General features: G+C 37.4%; 1 protein-coding gene across 1 annotated transcript; it reads left to right on the top strand.

Moving 5' to 3' along the window:
* The first annotated feature begins 8,049 nt into the window (after window positions 1-8,049).
* On the top strand, window positions 8,050-11,362 carry Spink14 (serine peptidase inhibitor Kazal type 14 (putative)). The gene is made up of 4 exons (XM_052155204.1): window positions 8,050-8,119; window positions 8,811-8,854; window positions 10,138-10,274; window positions 11,317-11,362. Exons 1-4 carry the CDS (start codon window positions 8,050-8,052, stop codon window positions 11,360-11,362), a joined length of 297 nt encoding a protein of 98 aa, XP_052011164.1.
* Window positions 11,363-17,523: the final 6,161 nt, after the last annotated feature.

The raw sequence follows: 17,523 nt of genomic DNA, 5'->3' as shown, positions 1-17,523 counted from the left end.
TCTGACAGAGGGCTAATATCCAATATATACAAAGAACTCAAGAAACTAGACACCAGAGAGCCAAATAACCCTATTAAAAAATGGGGTACAGAGCTAAACAAAGAATTTTCACATGAAGAACTTCGAATGGCTGAGAAGCACCTTAAGAAATGTTCAACCTCATTAGTCATTAGGGAAATGCAAATCAAAACAACCCTGAGATTTCACCTTACACAAGTTAGAATGGCTAAGATCAAAAACTCAGGAGACAGTAGGTGTTGGTGAGGATGTGGAGAAAGAGGAACACTCCTCCACTGCTGGTGGGAATGCAAGTTGGTACAACCACTCTGATTTGCAAACCTTAGTCAAGCCTATTCCCTGGCATGGGAAAGTACAGGTGGGGAGATTTCTAGTCTCAGAGCAACAGTGGGAAAACATACTGTAATTGACTGAGAGCTGGAACCTTCAACTCCTTCCCATGTGAACTTGCATCTAACTTAGTTACACAAGGCCTTTACACACCATAAATAAAAGCAATTAAACCAATTTTAATGCATGATTGTTTGCTTATTTTATTGTATATCGATTATTAGTGGCTTGTTTCCTATTGTATCCAAAGAATACACTCTTCTTCCTCCTCATAATCCCACTTAAATACACAGCTGAGAACGAGGTCCCAGCTTTTTTCTGAAAGCTCAGTTTATCAGAATAGCCTTGGACCATGCTTCTCTGTCATTTTCATCCTGTGCAGGTCACTTCTCAAAAACTATTTTATGTGAAACTTACCTGTAGATTATATAGAAATAAATTTCTTTCAGTGAAAGATTGCACCAGAAGCTTGACCTAACCTGACAATTGAGAAAGCCACTAAATTGTGAACCACATATCCTTATCTGTGAGATGTTGCTAATGGCAGTGTTTATGAGGGAACACACAATCAATAGCAGAGTTAAGCCTTATTTTCCTCAATATTTGATGCATAGTGGTGCTCAGATAATAGTTATCACAGCTTATAGAATGTGAGAATGATTTAATATCATTAGGTAATAGCACAGATTAATGCATTCTCTTACAGTTTGACCATATCCTTGTTGTTTCAATGAGTTCTAGGACCTAATTTATCCATCTTCTTTTCCAGGAAAAAATGATGCAATGATTGGTGAAATCACAGAGAAAAAGCTAAGCCTCAATTCTGAACTGCCTGTCTTCACCATCCGTGTATATAAAGAAATCTTCAAACTCATCTTTTTACTATAGAAAATAATGCAGAGCTGTTGGTATTGGACTCACTGGTTTTCAGTCTTTCCATCTCTTTCCTTCTAGACTCAGTGATCTGAGGATGTGGAGAAATCTCCACTCAGTCTATGCTCTGGAAATCGGATCACAATGTTGTCTATCCAGCTGCCTGTTTAATAAAGTAGAAACTCAGCAGAACATCCTTTTGGGGATTTGTTAATCACTGCTAGGTAATAGGAATATTTTTAATAGTAGCTGAATATATGGTATCCTTTGTCTTGCTAAACACAGTGGTAGACAAATTGCTGCCATCATTGAAGACGTGGGGCGATACGAACTCTAAGGCAGCCTCATGTATGAAGCTACCTGTTAACATGTCATACCCCTACCTAGTGTCTGTATTTCCATAAATACCATACCTCAATTATTTAAATTTTATAATTGACAGAATCCATTACTTTCTCATAACTAATTATTTATCTCAAAAAAAATTTTAATTTTTGAGATTATACCATTGCTTTCTACCTACAGTGTAGGAAAGACTAAAGAGATGAATCTACAAATATATGTAAATCTCTAGATTGGCAATCTCCAACATAAATGTTGTATGAGTCATGTATATGTATCTATAGATATACATATATACATATAATTTAAATTTTGAGTAGTTAGCAAAACAACTAGGTAAAATTAATTCTATGTTATCTAGCCCTATATATCACTCACTAAGTCAAATAATATAAATGTTTTATTTAATAAACCTTTGATACTGATGTGTATTTTCCACTATTAGTACCTCCAGTTTGGACCAGTAATATTTCAAGTGTTCATTGGCCACATGGGGCTGGAGATGACTGTAGTGGATAATGTAGCTAAACCATGGGATAACAGAGATGGAAAAACTGAGAAGGAATATATGTATTAGGTAGGGATGACATGAAAGAAATTTTGTGGTTCCAGGATCTCTGTTGAACTCTGATACCTTTAGAGTTCAGTTGCTGGTGTTCTGTGGTAGTGGTAGGTACCAGATTCGCACCAGAAAGCACAGAGAATCTTACATCTCTCTAGTCACTCTCAGCTACAGAGAAAAAAAGAGAAATGTTCAGAGTGGGACTGACCTATTTGGATCTAGGAAGTGAATTTTGTATTTTCTCTCTGCTCTTTTGTTTTTATAAATAAATCTCTACTAAGTCAAATAATAGGATTTTATGACTGTTGTCCTTTGTAACTGAATGAAAATTAGTCATTCTTACTGCTGTATTTTTCTGTGTCATCAAGAACGAAGAATGAATGATCAATAACCATTTGTCAAGAATTGTTGGGTTATGTTCCTGGTAATTCTGCTATGAACAGGATGGATTCAGAGATTATCTAATTTGTCTCCTTCTTGCTACTATGTAGGAAATCTGGAAACTCTCATGAACTTTTGAGAAATATGTTTGTCATGTCATTTTTAACATTTTGTTGATGTCTAATCAAGAATATCTTTATATTTCATATTAAATACAATCTGCATAAAATTCATTGATTAAGCTAACCCATTATATTCATCATGAAACTTTGTTTCATATTCAAATTTACTAAGAATATTATATGAATCTACATTTGTCCTATAGTCAATATATGAGGCACAACTGAGTTTAGCCTTCAAATTTAAATCTTAACCACCAAGATGTCTCCTTATACATGAAAATGATTCAGATAACAAAAAAAAAAAAAAAAAACAAGACATCCTGTATTTACAGCCTTAGAAAGTGAGCTGAATTTGGAATGCAAGGTACACTAAAACTCTGGTATAGATCCACCCAGAAGTGAATCCTTCAGTCCTTCGTCCCCAATTTCCACAATATTTCCCAATCTCTGCTTAATGTTTGGTTATGCTTCTGTTTCCATCAGTTCCTGGGTAAAGCCTTTTTGATGACAGTTAAGCTAGGCTCCTATCTGTAAGTACAATAGAATTTCATAATAGTTTCAGGGGTGGACTCATAAGATGAGTCTCAAGCTGGACCAATCATTGGTTGGCCAATCCTTCAAATTCTGCTCCGGCTTTACCCCTGCACATCTTTTAGGCAGGGCAAATCATGGGCCTAATGTTTTCTGGCTGGGTTAGTGTCACCACCCCTCCATTGGGAGTCTTGCCTGATGGCAGGAGATGGCCGCTTCAGACTGCCTATCCTCCATTGCTAGGAGGCTTAGCACTAGGGTTACCCTCATAGATTCCTCAGAGTGTCCATTGCACTACATTTCTAGATATCCCAGAGATGTATCCACCCCAATTCCTCTCTCAATATTCTCGCCCTCCATTCTTGTTGCACCTCGTCCCTCCTGCTTTCCAACCCCAACCCCTTCCCCCACGCAGTCCCCTCCATCCATTCATCCTTTCCAATGTCTAATATATTCAGCTTCTTGACAACATTTATACATCTCCCCCTGGGCCATAATTGTTACTTAGCTCCTTTTGGTCTGTGAATTCTAGCATGACTATCCTGTACTTTAAGAGTAATATCCACTTATAAATGAATACATACAATGTTTGTCTTTCTGGGTTATCTCACTCAGGATGATCTTTGCTAGTTCTAGCCATCTGCCTGCAAGTTTATGGTATCCTTGCTTTTAATGCTTGAGTAATAATCCATTGTACAAATGTACCACATATTCTCTATCGATTATTTAATTGAAGGACATCTAGGCTGTTTCCAGTTTCTGCCGATTACAATAAAACCCCTATAAACCTAGTTGGGCAAGTGTCATTGTGGTGGAGCATCCTTTTGCTATATGCCCAAGAATGGTATAGCTGGGTCCTAAGGTAGATCTTGTCTCAATTTTTTGAGAAACTATAAAATTGATTTCCAAAATGGTTGTATTAATTTGTACTCCCGTCATCAATAGAGGAGTGTTCCCCTTGCTCCTTATCCTTAACAGCAGGAGCTGTTATTTAAATTCTTGATCTTAGCAATTCTGAAAGGTGTAAAATGGAATTTCAGTCATTTTGATTTACATTTCCATGATGACTAAGGATGTGGAACGATAGTGTTTCTTTGTCACTAGAGACTCCTCTGCTGAGATCTGTACCCATTTTTAACTGGGATATTTGGTTTGTTGATAATCTTATATTTTGGTTATTTACTTTCTTGTGTTCTTTATATATTTTGTATATAAGCCCTCTGTCAAGTGTGGAGTTGATGATGGTATTTTCCCATTCTATAGGCAGCCAGTTTGTCCTTTTGATAGTGTCCTTGCCTTACAAAAAATTTTCAGTTTCATGAGGTCCCATTAATTAATTGTTGATCTTAGTACTTGAACTGTTGGTGTTCTGTTCAGGAAGTTATGTCCTGTTCGAATACATTCAAGGCTAGTCCCTACTTTGTCTCTCATCACATTCAGTATATCCAATTTTATATTGAGGTCTTCAATCCACTTGGACTTGAGTTTTGTGCAGGGTGATAGATATGGATCTATTTGCTTTCTTCTGCATGCAGACATCTAGTTAGACCAGCATCATTTGTTGAAGATGCTTTCTTTTTTCCATTGTATAATTTTAGCTTCTTTGTCAAAATTCAAGAAGTGTCCGTAGGTGTATGGATTTACTTTTGGGTCTTCAGTTAGATTCCATTGGTGAACCTTTCTGGTTTTATGCCAGTACCATTCAGTTTTTACCACAAGTGCTCTGTAGTACACCTTGAAATTAAGGATGGTGATGGCTGCAGAAATTTTTATATTGTTACTTTAAAATTAATCCATTAATGCAACATATGACAAGAACCATAGATTTTGGTGTTCTGAGACAGGTCTGATTATTAATCAGTAGCTAGTCTCTTCTCTCAATATTAGTTATCCTGGGATTTGGAAGGGTCTAAAAATGCTAAAATTATTTTTATATTTCTTCTATACAGAATTGTTTTTTCCTAAGATGTTCAGGATTAAATGGTGTTTACAGACTACTGTTTACATACATTATATGGTTGCAATATGAAATCAACTTTATCTTACAAAGGTGGCATTCAAATTTACATAGTTGACACATCATATAACTTGTTTATTTATTGTTTCAATTCTCAATGCTTATGTGAGAAATACAGTGACCATCTTTAATACTTGTTATAAGATTAAGAAAACTTGAATACTGGAAGTTACCTTCTTGAGTTTGGATAATTATTTATTCAGTGACTGCCTGACTATGGCATTACCTACATTTGAGAAAGAGACTGGCCATTTGTTTCCTTCTTGCATTTCATGTGTTCCTTCCTCGTTTTGACCAACTAGAATCCTAGTCTCCACAAGGCCTCAGTAACTCACCAGAGCAGTGATGACCTGTTAATGAATTTTGCAGCAAATCAAAGTAGAAAATGTGAGTTATTTACTTTCAAATGTAAAGTAATTTCATAGTCACTGTGATTTTTAACAATGAGTGAGTCTTTCACTGTTGACCCTATGACATCTGCATCAATAGCCATGGTTAAAAGCCTATGACATCTGCATCAATAGCCATGGTTAAAAGCCATCAAAATAAATGCACAGGGAAATTTCTATACTGCAGAGGGAATAAATGATTGTCCATGCTGACAAAATCCTGTTGCCGAATCTGTTTCTACATCTGTAAACCTTCCTAAATAGTAGAATGCCTCTTCTTTCTGAACTAAGGAATACATCGCTAATCTACATCATTGTCAAAATACCCTGCCTTTTAGCTATGACATGAAAACTGGATGAAAACATCCTTGGCACACACTAGTTGTACAGAACATGGGTTTCATTACAACCATTTCACTTAGGAATATAGTGTGGTTGGAGCACATACATCCCCTCCATTGCCCTCCCTTGTCACCCTCCTGCTAGTCCCCATTCTTACCCAACAGTCCACCCTCTACTTTCCTGTGCTTATTTCTTTAACCTAGTTTCTGCATATGGAATTCTCTTTCATATTTTTGATTGTTCAGACTCTACAGACTCTGTAGTACACATATAAATATATATATAAAATATTAAATTGGAATAAGAGATAAATTAATGGAGGCAAATATAAACTTGTTATTATAAAAATTTTAATAACAATTAAAATCAGAATCATCATAATGAGCAACAATGAAAAAATATTAATAAATCCTCATTCACATATGTGAAGGGCTTTGGTTTAAGGAACATAAATATAAGCTTTTAATGATTATTTAAAACTAAAAAAAAAAGTGGCAGCTTATTTTTCATTGAAAAACCAAGCAAAAACAATGTATATCTCAAAACATGATTGAATATTGTAATAAACAATGTATTATGTGTCATTATTTGTATTAGTTCAAAAGTGGAATTTGTAAATCAACATTTTAACACTTCTATCTGACTTGCCTAACTATGTACCATTTTGTTGTTTTTTTTAAAGTCTATCTTAAGTATTTTCTTTATACTTAAGAAAACAAAAAATATAAACAAACAAGAAAACATCAACCCAGAAAACTCATGCAACAGAGGGAGATCCTCTATGCTGACACTGTCTCCATTAACAATGCAAAGGCTCGGGTTGCCTAAGGGACAAGGGAAGGGACAAGGGTGCACCCACTGCAGATGGCATCTGTGCATCTCATGTGCCACTGCAAATCACTACTCCAGCCTCCTGTACCTTAGGTGTTTCTTTGTGTTTTTTTATTCTGCCTGAGAAGTCTTCACTCTTAGGAGACACTCACTGTGTTTGGCTGTGCTCCTTCCAACTGCAGCACTTGTGTTTTCATGCTGCCCTGAATGCCCTTTCCAGTGACCAGCTCTTGCCCTCCACAAGTCCTTTCAAATATCCCCTGCTGAGGTCTGACCTTGACCTAACTAAAATCATGATGGACCTACCAGGGCCTTCTCAGCCCAGCACACAATGCCTCAGTGCCTTCTCCTACGCAGCTACTGTCCTCTCTAGAAGCCCCAACACTTGAGCTTTAAAGAAGAAGTAACGGCTAAAAAGGAGCCCATTTGCTTCATCTCCTTCTTCTAAGGTGGGTCAGTTGTGGCATGGAGCATGAAAGGAATTCAGTTGATGTGTTTGGACTTATGGCTTTTATTGTTGCTATTCCATCCCTAAAGAATCTAGATAGGATGAGATAGTGATATGCTTGGCAAGACCATAATGCCCAAGGTTGTCTCAAGAGGAGGCAAGACAGGAGCTCCAGATATTCTGCCAAAATGTCCAGTTGTCATGGCAAGTGCTATTCAACAGAGACAGTTTACTGTCTTGGATTGGAGCTAGGGTCCCCCTGAGATGGTGATATGTTAGTTTCTTTTGTTTCTCAGTATCCCAGAATACTCCAAAGAGTTTAATATTCAGCCAGAAGATTCTTAGCACAGCCAAGTTTGCCTATGGTGTCACTGCCTTTTCCTTGACTTAAAGATCCCATCTCTATAGCGTAAGAAAATATAGACTTCCTTCTCCCTTTTGCTCCAGTAATGTCCGGAAACCTCTAGGTGCCCCAGCTTGGTTTGCACCCTTAAAATAAATAAATGTGTCTAGAATTTGGGGTATGGGGTATCCGTTTGAAGAGATATAAAATACCTCCATGCTAAAATAGTACAATTGGGCACACAGAATAGGAAATTCTGATCTCCATCTATTTTCTGAGTATTCACATTCATTTTGTCACTGAGCTCATTAATGTTAATCTTTTAGGTGATTAGTAAAGGTGTGACTTTTCCTAGATATTCATTCCTCAAGTGGGGTGGAATAGGTTTTAAAGTAGAGTTTGCAGTGGGCTATTCTTTCAAAAGTTGTTTTAACATTCTGATTATGCCCCCCAGGATCAAAAGGTGGTATCTTGAGACAACATCTCAGGACATCATTTCACAATTACACCAGAAGGGAAAATGGTCAAATATTTCCAGGTACTGTGGTCACTTTTCCTCTCCATCATGCTCAACTTTGTGCTCCTGGCTGGTGAGTAATTTACTTTTCCTTTAAGAATGCAAAGCTTTGTGCATGTTAACACTGTAATATAAAGACAATGCTTAGAATTAGAAATGACTTCAGTAAAAATAATGTCTATGAATATAGGTACAGACAACTACATTTGTGCTTTCCCATATACATGCTTAGAGTCACAGTGAAGTCTGGTCCAGAGACATAAAGTTTTGATTATCCTATATATTATATGCATGTTGTGGGACCAAACGCAAAGGGAAGAGAAAGAAAGCAATTGGGGAGATAATGAATGAAAGTGACCAGCAGTATTTCTTCATCCAGAGCACATCTGCTGTGACTAAGAATCTCTGTGACTATAAAGAAGAGGTCATACTGAGAATCCCAAGTAGAACAGAGTTCTCAGTTTTTCACACAACTTCTGAAGGTTCCTGAACGTCAGGTTAACAAGGTGTTGTTTTCCTCCCAAAGCATTTGATACTCTAGGCTGGCAGCATCCCTACTGGTGGTACACTCATTCTCTCTGCTGATTTTTTACAGAAGCAGGAACTCAGTCTGTATTTCACAAAGGGATGAATAAATATATAAATGACACACTGCTTTTAATTGCTTCAGGGTTGCTTTGTAAGGAATTTGAACTTTCTTGTTCTCTCAGAAGGTTAGATTTAATCAGACATTAAATTTTGCAATATATTTATGCATTCTCTAGCTCCAGGTGCTCGAGTTTGGTGGCCTACACATGGACTTATTAAGGTAATTGCCTACAAGATTTTTTAGGACTCAATTCAAATCTAATTCTTAAAAGATATTTTTTTAATTGTAGTAGTGTTTTGCCTGCTCCCATGTAAATGTACTGCATATGTATGTGGTGATCACAGGGGACAGAAGAGGGCACTGTACTGTCTGGAATCAGAGTTACTAACCATTATAAGCTTTCATGAGGCTCCTAGGAATGGAATCCTGGTCCATTGCAAGAGCAGCAAGGGCTCTTAACCTCTGATTTTCTCTCTCCAGCCTCCGAATACAATATTTTAATTTTTAAAAATTTATTTATCTTTTCTTTGAGAATTTCATACAGGCATAAAATGCATTTTCACTTTCCCTACTCCTATCCTCTCACTAACTTCTTAGACTCCCAAAGCTCCTCTTCTTTCAGTTTCCTTGTCAGAACCTACTGACTCAATCTGCTGTTGCCCATATGTCCACTGGTACATGAGAATTAGAGGCCTACAGTTGTTTAGAGTCTAAAATAAAGTGATTGGAACCAACACAACACACACACACACACACACACACACACACAATACCCAGCGGATGTTTAGAAACTCTGCATAATGACAATCTCCATTTGCCAGGTGTGAGGAGTTCTCTCATTCTTATGGGACCATGGAACTGAGTGGTCACAAAGTTGCTTTTAGGTAGTTGTTCTTTTGTAAAAAGAGTGGTCGTATCACATTCTACTGGGTTGAAAGTATGGAAAGCAGCAATCTCTTGGATTCTGGAAGTAGGACAATGTAAAGGAATGAGGAATCTCTATACACAGGCTCAAATTATGTTTGCAACTCCTGTATGAATAAAAGAGAAGGCTGATTTTTTTTTCTTTTTGCTTCTTCTGCTCAGCATTGTGTATATTGTGGGGCCAACACATATGTGATTAATGAAATAAAGGATAAATATAAAAGGTTAATTTTTGTGTGTTTTTATAGATTTGCTACAGAGTAGTCTTTCACTTTACAAGTGTTTGTGACTACACCTTTGCTTCATTCATGAATTTAAATGTTTCGTTTTCTCTCACTATAGCTTACCAGGCCTTTAAAGAGTTCCTGGTCATGGGTAATGGTACTTATCAGAAAGAGTGTAGACTAAATTTAGTGACACTGCTTTATATGTAGATATACTTGGAGATAATGTGATACTGGAATGTTTATTCTGACTTGATCAGATTCCCCTAATACAATCCACAAGAGGCCGGTTGTTTGAGTGCAGTTCTAATTTTCTCTTTGTTTGTTTGCTTGTTTGTTTCTGCTCAATTTCAGATCAAATGCCCTTATAAGAAAGTAAATTTGAGTTGGTTCAATAAAACCGTGGACCCCTGCCCTGGCCTAAAACAACCCATCTGTGGCACCAACTTTGTAACCTATGATAATCCCTGCATCTTGTGTGTTGAGAGCTTGTGAGTATTCTTTGGAGGGAAAGAAAAAAAAAAGTAAGCTTGTCAGTTATTATTTCTGTCCACGGTGCCCCAACAAAGTTCAGCAGCCATGAGGCCAGGCGTTCTCTCCCATTTGGGGAGACAGCAATACCTCTTCAGAAGAGCCATCATAACAGATGTTCTACTGGCATATAAGGTAGACACATTAGACTGGGTGGTACACCTTCACGTGCTTCCTCATTCTTCCAATACTCCCATAATTAATGAATTATCTACAGAAATTCTAGAAATCCTTCAGTTCCCACACTTTGATTTTAGGATAAAATTTCCCTTTATCTTCTATTAGATATTTCCTACTTCCTCCATGTCTAAAACCTTGAACTATATTAGCACAACAGCAGACTTCATTCCACCGCCTGTGACTTATTACTCAGATCTTTGGATTTACTTGCAGGAAAGCAGTCATTAAACAACCAGATTGTAATGCCATCATGATGTTAACTTTGGTGTAGGCGAGTTAGTATGTTTCACAAGAAGCATCCCATTTCTTGTGATGTTAGATTGGAACCCTTACGCTAACAATCCTTTGTCATTTTTTACAAGGAGCAAAGAAGAGATAGCATAAACCCTTAGCTGTCACAGTAGTTTCCATTTTAGCCAAAGTCTGAGAGTGTTGACTGAATCACTGATGGCTCTTCTCCCTCACACATCACAAACTCAGGGCCAATCAGAGAGATTATTTTAAAGAGGTTGTAGGTATCTTCAGTGGCAAATGTCCTTGCCCTTGTCTTAACCAACTAACTTAATAATTGGTTCCCCTATTCTGGGGAATCAGGTCTTCACAGGACCAATAATCTCTCCTCTCATTAATGTCTGAAATGGTCATTATCTGCTACATATGTAGCTGGATCTGTGGGTCTCCTATGTGTACTCTGGTTGGTAGTTTAGTCCCTGGGAGCGCTGGGAGTACTGGTTGGTATATATATGTTGTCCTGCGGAGCTGCAAACCACTTCAGCTCCAAGGAAAGTTTCTTAATGAAATGCTTATTATGCCTTCATTTAGGAAATCTGGGGGGAGAATTAGATATTACCACAATGGAAGGTGCTAGGTGAGTGAACTTGGATATATATAAGATGATATTTTTCATTTATCTCCAGCACAGATACTTCATTATTATGCCTAATTTCTCCCTTTGCCTTTTTTTTTTCTTTTCATAGATTCCTAGAGACAAAGATCTGTTGGAAGCTGATGGCTGGATGGTCCTTCTATGTTTTCCTTAATGTATGAACTATTCTGGCCTGAAGATGTAGCTCACTTTTAAAGCACCATCTCACAGGTCGGAGGACTCTGGGATCAATCCCAATCTCTACAAATAAACAGACTTTCCTCAATATCTTAATTTGTGTCTTGGGCCTCTGTCTCATATCTTAGCAGTAGAGCAGATTTGAACATTTAAATTGTAGGCCAAAGGGAAACAGTAGGTTTTGTCAGCTCACCAACATTATCAACAATGGCGTTCTTCATGTAAAACATCTAGGACTTTACCAGAATAAATTCTTCTTTATTTTCTTGTCATTTAAAAAAGTTAATCCAATGACAAAGCATTGCTATCTTCCTGATCAATCACTGTTGCCCGGCTTTTATCAATTTCTTCTTAAATATTTGCACTTTCATTATTTTTGTCTTTGTGATGTGTTGTATGTCCAGGCTTGTCTCAAACTTGAAATCCTCCTGCCTTAGCCTCCCAAGCAAGAGCAATAACTAGAGTATTGCATTATGCCCAGCTTAAATCCTTATCCAAGACTTGATACAGAGGCATTTATATGAGTCTAAAATGGCTCCATGTCTTTATTGGCCCTACCTTTGCCCAATAGATAAAGATTACATGGTTCACACCTATGAATGTCTCGGTGGTCATTTCTCTTAAATTCTAAAGACACTTTTACCCTCTGGTGCATATAGGAATATATGTTTATCCCAGTTATACCTAATTTGTGTGCATGCCACATACTCACTCACATGTTTTCTACTAGAGTCAGCAGACTGATATCCACTCATGTGCTGTCTTCTTTTAGTAGCTTGATCACATCTGGCCTGGGAGAAGAATGACTCTATTACTTATCAGTGCACTGTAAGCTTGTGTCAGGCTGATGACTATAAAGGGCTCCAGTGAAAAGGAAATCACCTTAATCTCTCATCTTTAAAAGTTGAAAGCAAAGAGCCTTGAGGGAAAGGAGGTATTTGACCTTCATAGCATGCCAACTCTTATTACTTTTAGTACTTGGTACAGGAACATCAAGAACTCTGGGGTCAGGGTTGTTTCCAAATGCTACTGGTTTTATATCACATCTGTTAATCTGTTTTTATAAGATTATTAGTCCCACATTAATGTCATATGTTGAATTTCTTTTTTGTCTTAGTCAGGTTCTATTGGAAGCCTGTGTAAGATCTGGACTCTGTTATCTTTAGTATTTGTGTTCTTTTGTCCTCCATTGGCAGCAATCTGCAATCACTTAAACCCTTCACACAGCATGGTTGCCCTAAGCAGACACCTCATCTCTCCTTACTCCCAGCTCTGTGTCCTTAGTTCAGGAGTTTTCTGTGGCATTCCTATTCTCTCTCCCTCTCTTTCTCTCCCTCTCCCTTTCCCCCTCCCTTTCTTCTTCTCCCTCTCCCTCCCTCTCTCCCTCTCCCTCTCCCTTTCCCTCTCATTCTCCATCTCCCTAGAATCTCCTATCTGCTGAATCAACAACCAAAGATCTAGCACAGTTTAGACCCTCACTCCTCCTCCCTGCTCTTATGTAGCAAATGAGCAGCTTGGTCCCCAACAAGAAGAATGGGTGCTTTCCCTGAATCTGCTGCCTGATTGTGGATCCTGTTCCCCTAAATAGACTACCTTGTCTGGCCTCACTAGGAGAGGATATGCCTAGTAGTGCAGTGACCTGATGTGTCCAGGGGGTTAGGAGGTAGCTAGAGGGTTAGAGCTAGAGAGGTGCTCTGCCTTCTTAAAGAAGGAGGGGAGGGAGGGATGGGAGAAGGAAGGGGAAGAAAAAGGAAGTTAATATTTGGACGTAATGTGAATACATAGATTAATTAATTAATTAATTAATTAATTAATTAATTAAAATCATATATACACTAATAACTACAACAAAAGCAACTGTTATGAACCCTTGAAGAACTTTTAACAACCTTCACCTGGCAATCTTTCATCTTCCCATCAGGGGGCAGTAAAGTACTGTAGTTTATACCAATACCTTGGAAGAAATTTGCTTTGACTTGGTGCAATAAAAGTGGCTTGGAGCAGGTCTGGTTGTACACACTCTGTAAGCCACAGACCTCTCATAATTTCACGAGACAGTTCTTTACAGGAAGGTGAATGTATCTGTTATACAACAGGCTTAGCTTTCATTAAGGTCTAACATGCGGATGGGATATTGGGGAAAGGTTTTAGAGCAGAATATTCTATCATAAGAATGTTCTAACAAATGGTATGTGTGCTTGTAATTCTAAGATTGTTCCTCCTCCAGTTCTGTGAAGTTCCTTTCAGTTTAGATTCTTTCAAAATTAATTTATTTACTCACTTGCAGCCCAACAACAGCAGTCCATCTCCTCCAAGTACCCTCTACCCACCTTCCCCTTCTCTTTTGAGAACAGAAAGCGCCCTCTGTGTGTCAACCCCAGACATACACACTAACATTCCCCTCCCTGCCAGTCACATCAAGTTGCTTCAGGACTAGGTGTATCCTCTCCCACTGAGGTCAGACAAGTTGGTCCATTTAGGGATGAAGGATCCACAGGCAGGCAACAGGCTCAAGGACAGCTCCTGTTCTGTTTGATGGAGGACCTCCATGAAGACCTAGCTGCTTATCTGCTACATGTGTGTGCAGAGGCCTGGGTCCAGCCTGTGATAGTTTTTTGGTTGGTGATTCAGACTCTGGAAGCTCTGAAAGGTCCAGATCTGTTGACCCTGTTGGTCTTCTTCTGGAGTCCCTTTCCTCTTCAGGTCCTTTCAAACCTTCTTTCAAGACTCTCTATGAGCTCTATGTAAGGTTTGGTTGTGATTCTCTGTTGGCAACAAATTTAGTTAAGTTACTTCCAAAAGTTTGTCATGCATTTCCCAAAGATGATTAAGGAATGACCAGGACATGGGTTTTTTTTAAACAGACAAAAGCATCCAGGAAATTTTTTCTATGAAAAAATAACATACAAACCAACAAGAAAAACCCACACAACAGTTAATTTTCTTTAACATTTCTTTCTATAATATTTGATAGCTCATAATTGTATACACAGATAGGGTACAATATGATGTTCTGAGCACTGTATTTTGTGGTGAGATATTTAGAATTTCTTCTCACATGTTTCAAAGAACAATAATTGAAATTCTACTCCTTGTTCTGCTCCCATAAACTTCTTATATTCCTGCAGGACTATAAATTAGTGTCTCCTGATTATCTTACACTCTAAACTCCAGCCTACATATTCCTATCTCCTTCTACAGGTTTCATCTGCTTGTACCCACATGTAAGAAAGAACTGGCAGCTTTCCTTCATCTTTATCTAGTTAATCTTACTCACTCTTACAGCGTTATTCACACCATTGCCAATGGCAGAATTTCCTTTTTAGGACAAACCAATAATTCATTGCTTAATGCTTAGGTATCCATCTATGAACAAGCTCTGAGGTCAGTTTCCTTTTCGCCCCTTATAGCTAATGTTACAGGAGTAGGACTGTTTCTATCTCCTTAAACATTCCTAAAGCATTATTATTCATTCATACATGCTACATATTCCATACACACACAGACACACACACACACACACACACACACACACATATATGTACTACTCCATTCTGAGTAGTTGAGTAGTACTTATCATTGCAGTCTATCCAGGATAGACTATATAGTTATCCAGTAGTCTATCCTGCGATCTCCTCTTTTCTTTTAGGTTAGTTACCTATATTTTCTGCTCCCATTCAAAAATTATTATGGCCCAGCTCAGAGCTTTTCTCCTGTGTCTCTGCTGTGCTTCCATGTTCAGGTCTCATGGGTAACTCATTAATCTATTTTAACAGAAGGCCAGAAAAATGTTTCCTTCCTATCTAACATTGAATCTGCCTCTCTGCTTTCTGATAAACCTCTATTCTAGTCTCAACTTCCATGAAATCAACAGTTTTTGTGTGTCTAATTTCTACGGGTGCATGATGCCATGCAGTATTTCATTCTACATATGAATTATTTCAGTTAATTTAGTGAGTTTGGTGTCAACTGGCATATTAAGTGACGATATTTTATCTTTATGACTGAGGAGGATATTGTGTATGTGTATCACATTTTATCTTCTTTAATTCATTCTTTGAGAATTCCACATTTGTCCACAGTAAATCATGGTCATAATCTTTCCCCCTCAAACACTTTTAAGACTATGCCACTATTGCACCCATGGGCAGATCTTGCCAGGGTACTTGTTCTGTTAATAGCTAGGTAAGACATTCGATAACTTTTCTGCCATCAGGAGCCAAGGACATCTATTGCCTTCTGGCAGTATTAATGCTACCCAATAGAAAGGACATGTCTAGGTAAACATCAGCTTGATTTCTCTGTGTCCTCTGACCCTACTGTGTGCTTTAACAACAAACCTTACTATATCTGCTGTTCTCACCTACATCTCTTTACTTCCTTCGCCCACCCCTGCCCATGGTAACTAGTATATTTTTCTCTAGCTCTAAGGTTTGAAATTTCATTCTTTTGTATTCTTCCTCTTGATCAGTTATGTGTCAGGCTGTGCAATATTATCTTTCTGTTTCTTGCTGCTCTTGTGATGAACTGAGTTTGGCTCCCAGCACCTACACAAGTGCACACAGTCATCTTTAACCACATTTGCCAAAAGTCTACCATGCTCTTCTGTCTTCCTTGGGCACTAGACTTTCAAACACTCATACATATGAAAGTAAATAAACAAACAAATAGCTAAATAATGAAATCAGTAACATTTTAGTATAGAAAATCAGCATAGAAAACTCAGTTGCAAAATTAATGACCTTTGCAGACGAACTTGAAAATATTTATTTAAGTTATTAAAATGAAATATTTAAAAGTAAATTTGACCAAAGAGATAAGTAATCTCTGCAATGAAAACTGTAATATTAAAGAAAAACTTAAACCTTGACAAGAACGGTTGGCATTTAACTGAGTTTGGGGGGACATGTCCTTTGCCTCACTGGTGCAGCACTGGTCAGCTGACTTTACCACAGTAAATAACTTTACCACCCACACTTGGCAAGAAACTCTGGTGAAATGTAGTGGGTCACATATATCAAGAAATTTTGAAAGTAGCAAGAATTTTGTTTGAAAAAGTGGCTTCAGATGGAGACACAAGGGGACAAGAAAGGATTGGATAGAAAAAACAGCAAAAATTTATTAGATAAATGTATAAAGTTGTCATATAACAAAGAATAATGAGAAAAAAGTCTAAAGACTGAAATAAACAGAAAGATCACCATATTTATGGAGTGCAGAATTATGTTAAAATGTCCATGTACCTAAAACAATGTAAATATTCAATGTGCTTTTTAATCTCTGTTATTCTTCACAAACATATAGAAAAATAAAATTAAACTTTGGAATAATGAAAGACTGGAGAGCCAAAGAAATTTTAAGAAAGAATAAATTATTAATTTTAAGCTATATTACAGAACTATTTTATCAAAAGGATATTCTATTGGCAAGAACATTATGAGAACCAAGGAACAGATATATAGAGTCCAAAGGACACAATGGAAAATTACAGCCTTTTCTCTGAACTATCAAAGTTTGATTTAGTTAAGCAAAAGAATGAAACAGAAGTTTATTATACACTCCAGGCAAACATCCTTTCAAAAAGGATATAATTTAATTTCTATATTTTGCAACCACTTAAATAAACATTTCATTTTGGTCATCAGAGTCTGTCAAATAAATGTTATAATTATTGTTCCTTGTCTAGAGATAGTTTGAAGAAAAACTATGCCTTAGAAATGATTGTTAAATATATAGATATCTTTGTAAGACAAATCAGAGATAGAGATCATTGATTTATAATGGCATTATTTTGGTTCTTTGTGTGATTGCGTGTGAATTATATGTGTGTATGCTGTGCGCACATGTGTGCATGGGGAGGCTACATGGACATGAAAGCATGTATGAAGAACAGTGATTGGTCTCAAGTCTCTCTTGAACTTAGAGCTTATGGGTTGGCTAGACTGAATATCAAACGCATATCCAAG

This window comes from Apodemus sylvaticus, chromosome 13, assembly GCF_947179515.1.
Source record: "Apodemus sylvaticus chromosome 13, mApoSyl1.1, whole genome shotgun sequence".
Classification (NCBI taxonomy): Eukaryota; Metazoa; Chordata; class Mammalia; order Rodentia; family Muridae; genus Apodemus; species Apodemus sylvaticus.
This window is presented reverse-complemented; position numbering and strand designations above follow the sequence as displayed.

Excerpts from the sequence above, each read along its gene's own strand:
- Spink14 (XM_052155204.1), top strand. The coding sequence starts at position 8,050 with ATGGTCAAATATTTCCAGGTACTGTGGTCACTTTTCCTCTCCATCATG. Across the intron at positions 8,855-10,137 it reads CTACACATGGACTTATTAAG|ATCAAATGCCCTTATAAGAA; the intron begins GTAATTGCCTAC and ends GCTCAATTTCAG. Across the intron at positions 10,275-11,316 it reads ATCTTGTGTGTTGAGAGCTT|GAAATCTGGGGGGAGAATTA; the intron begins GTGAGTATTCTT and ends GCCTTCATTTAG.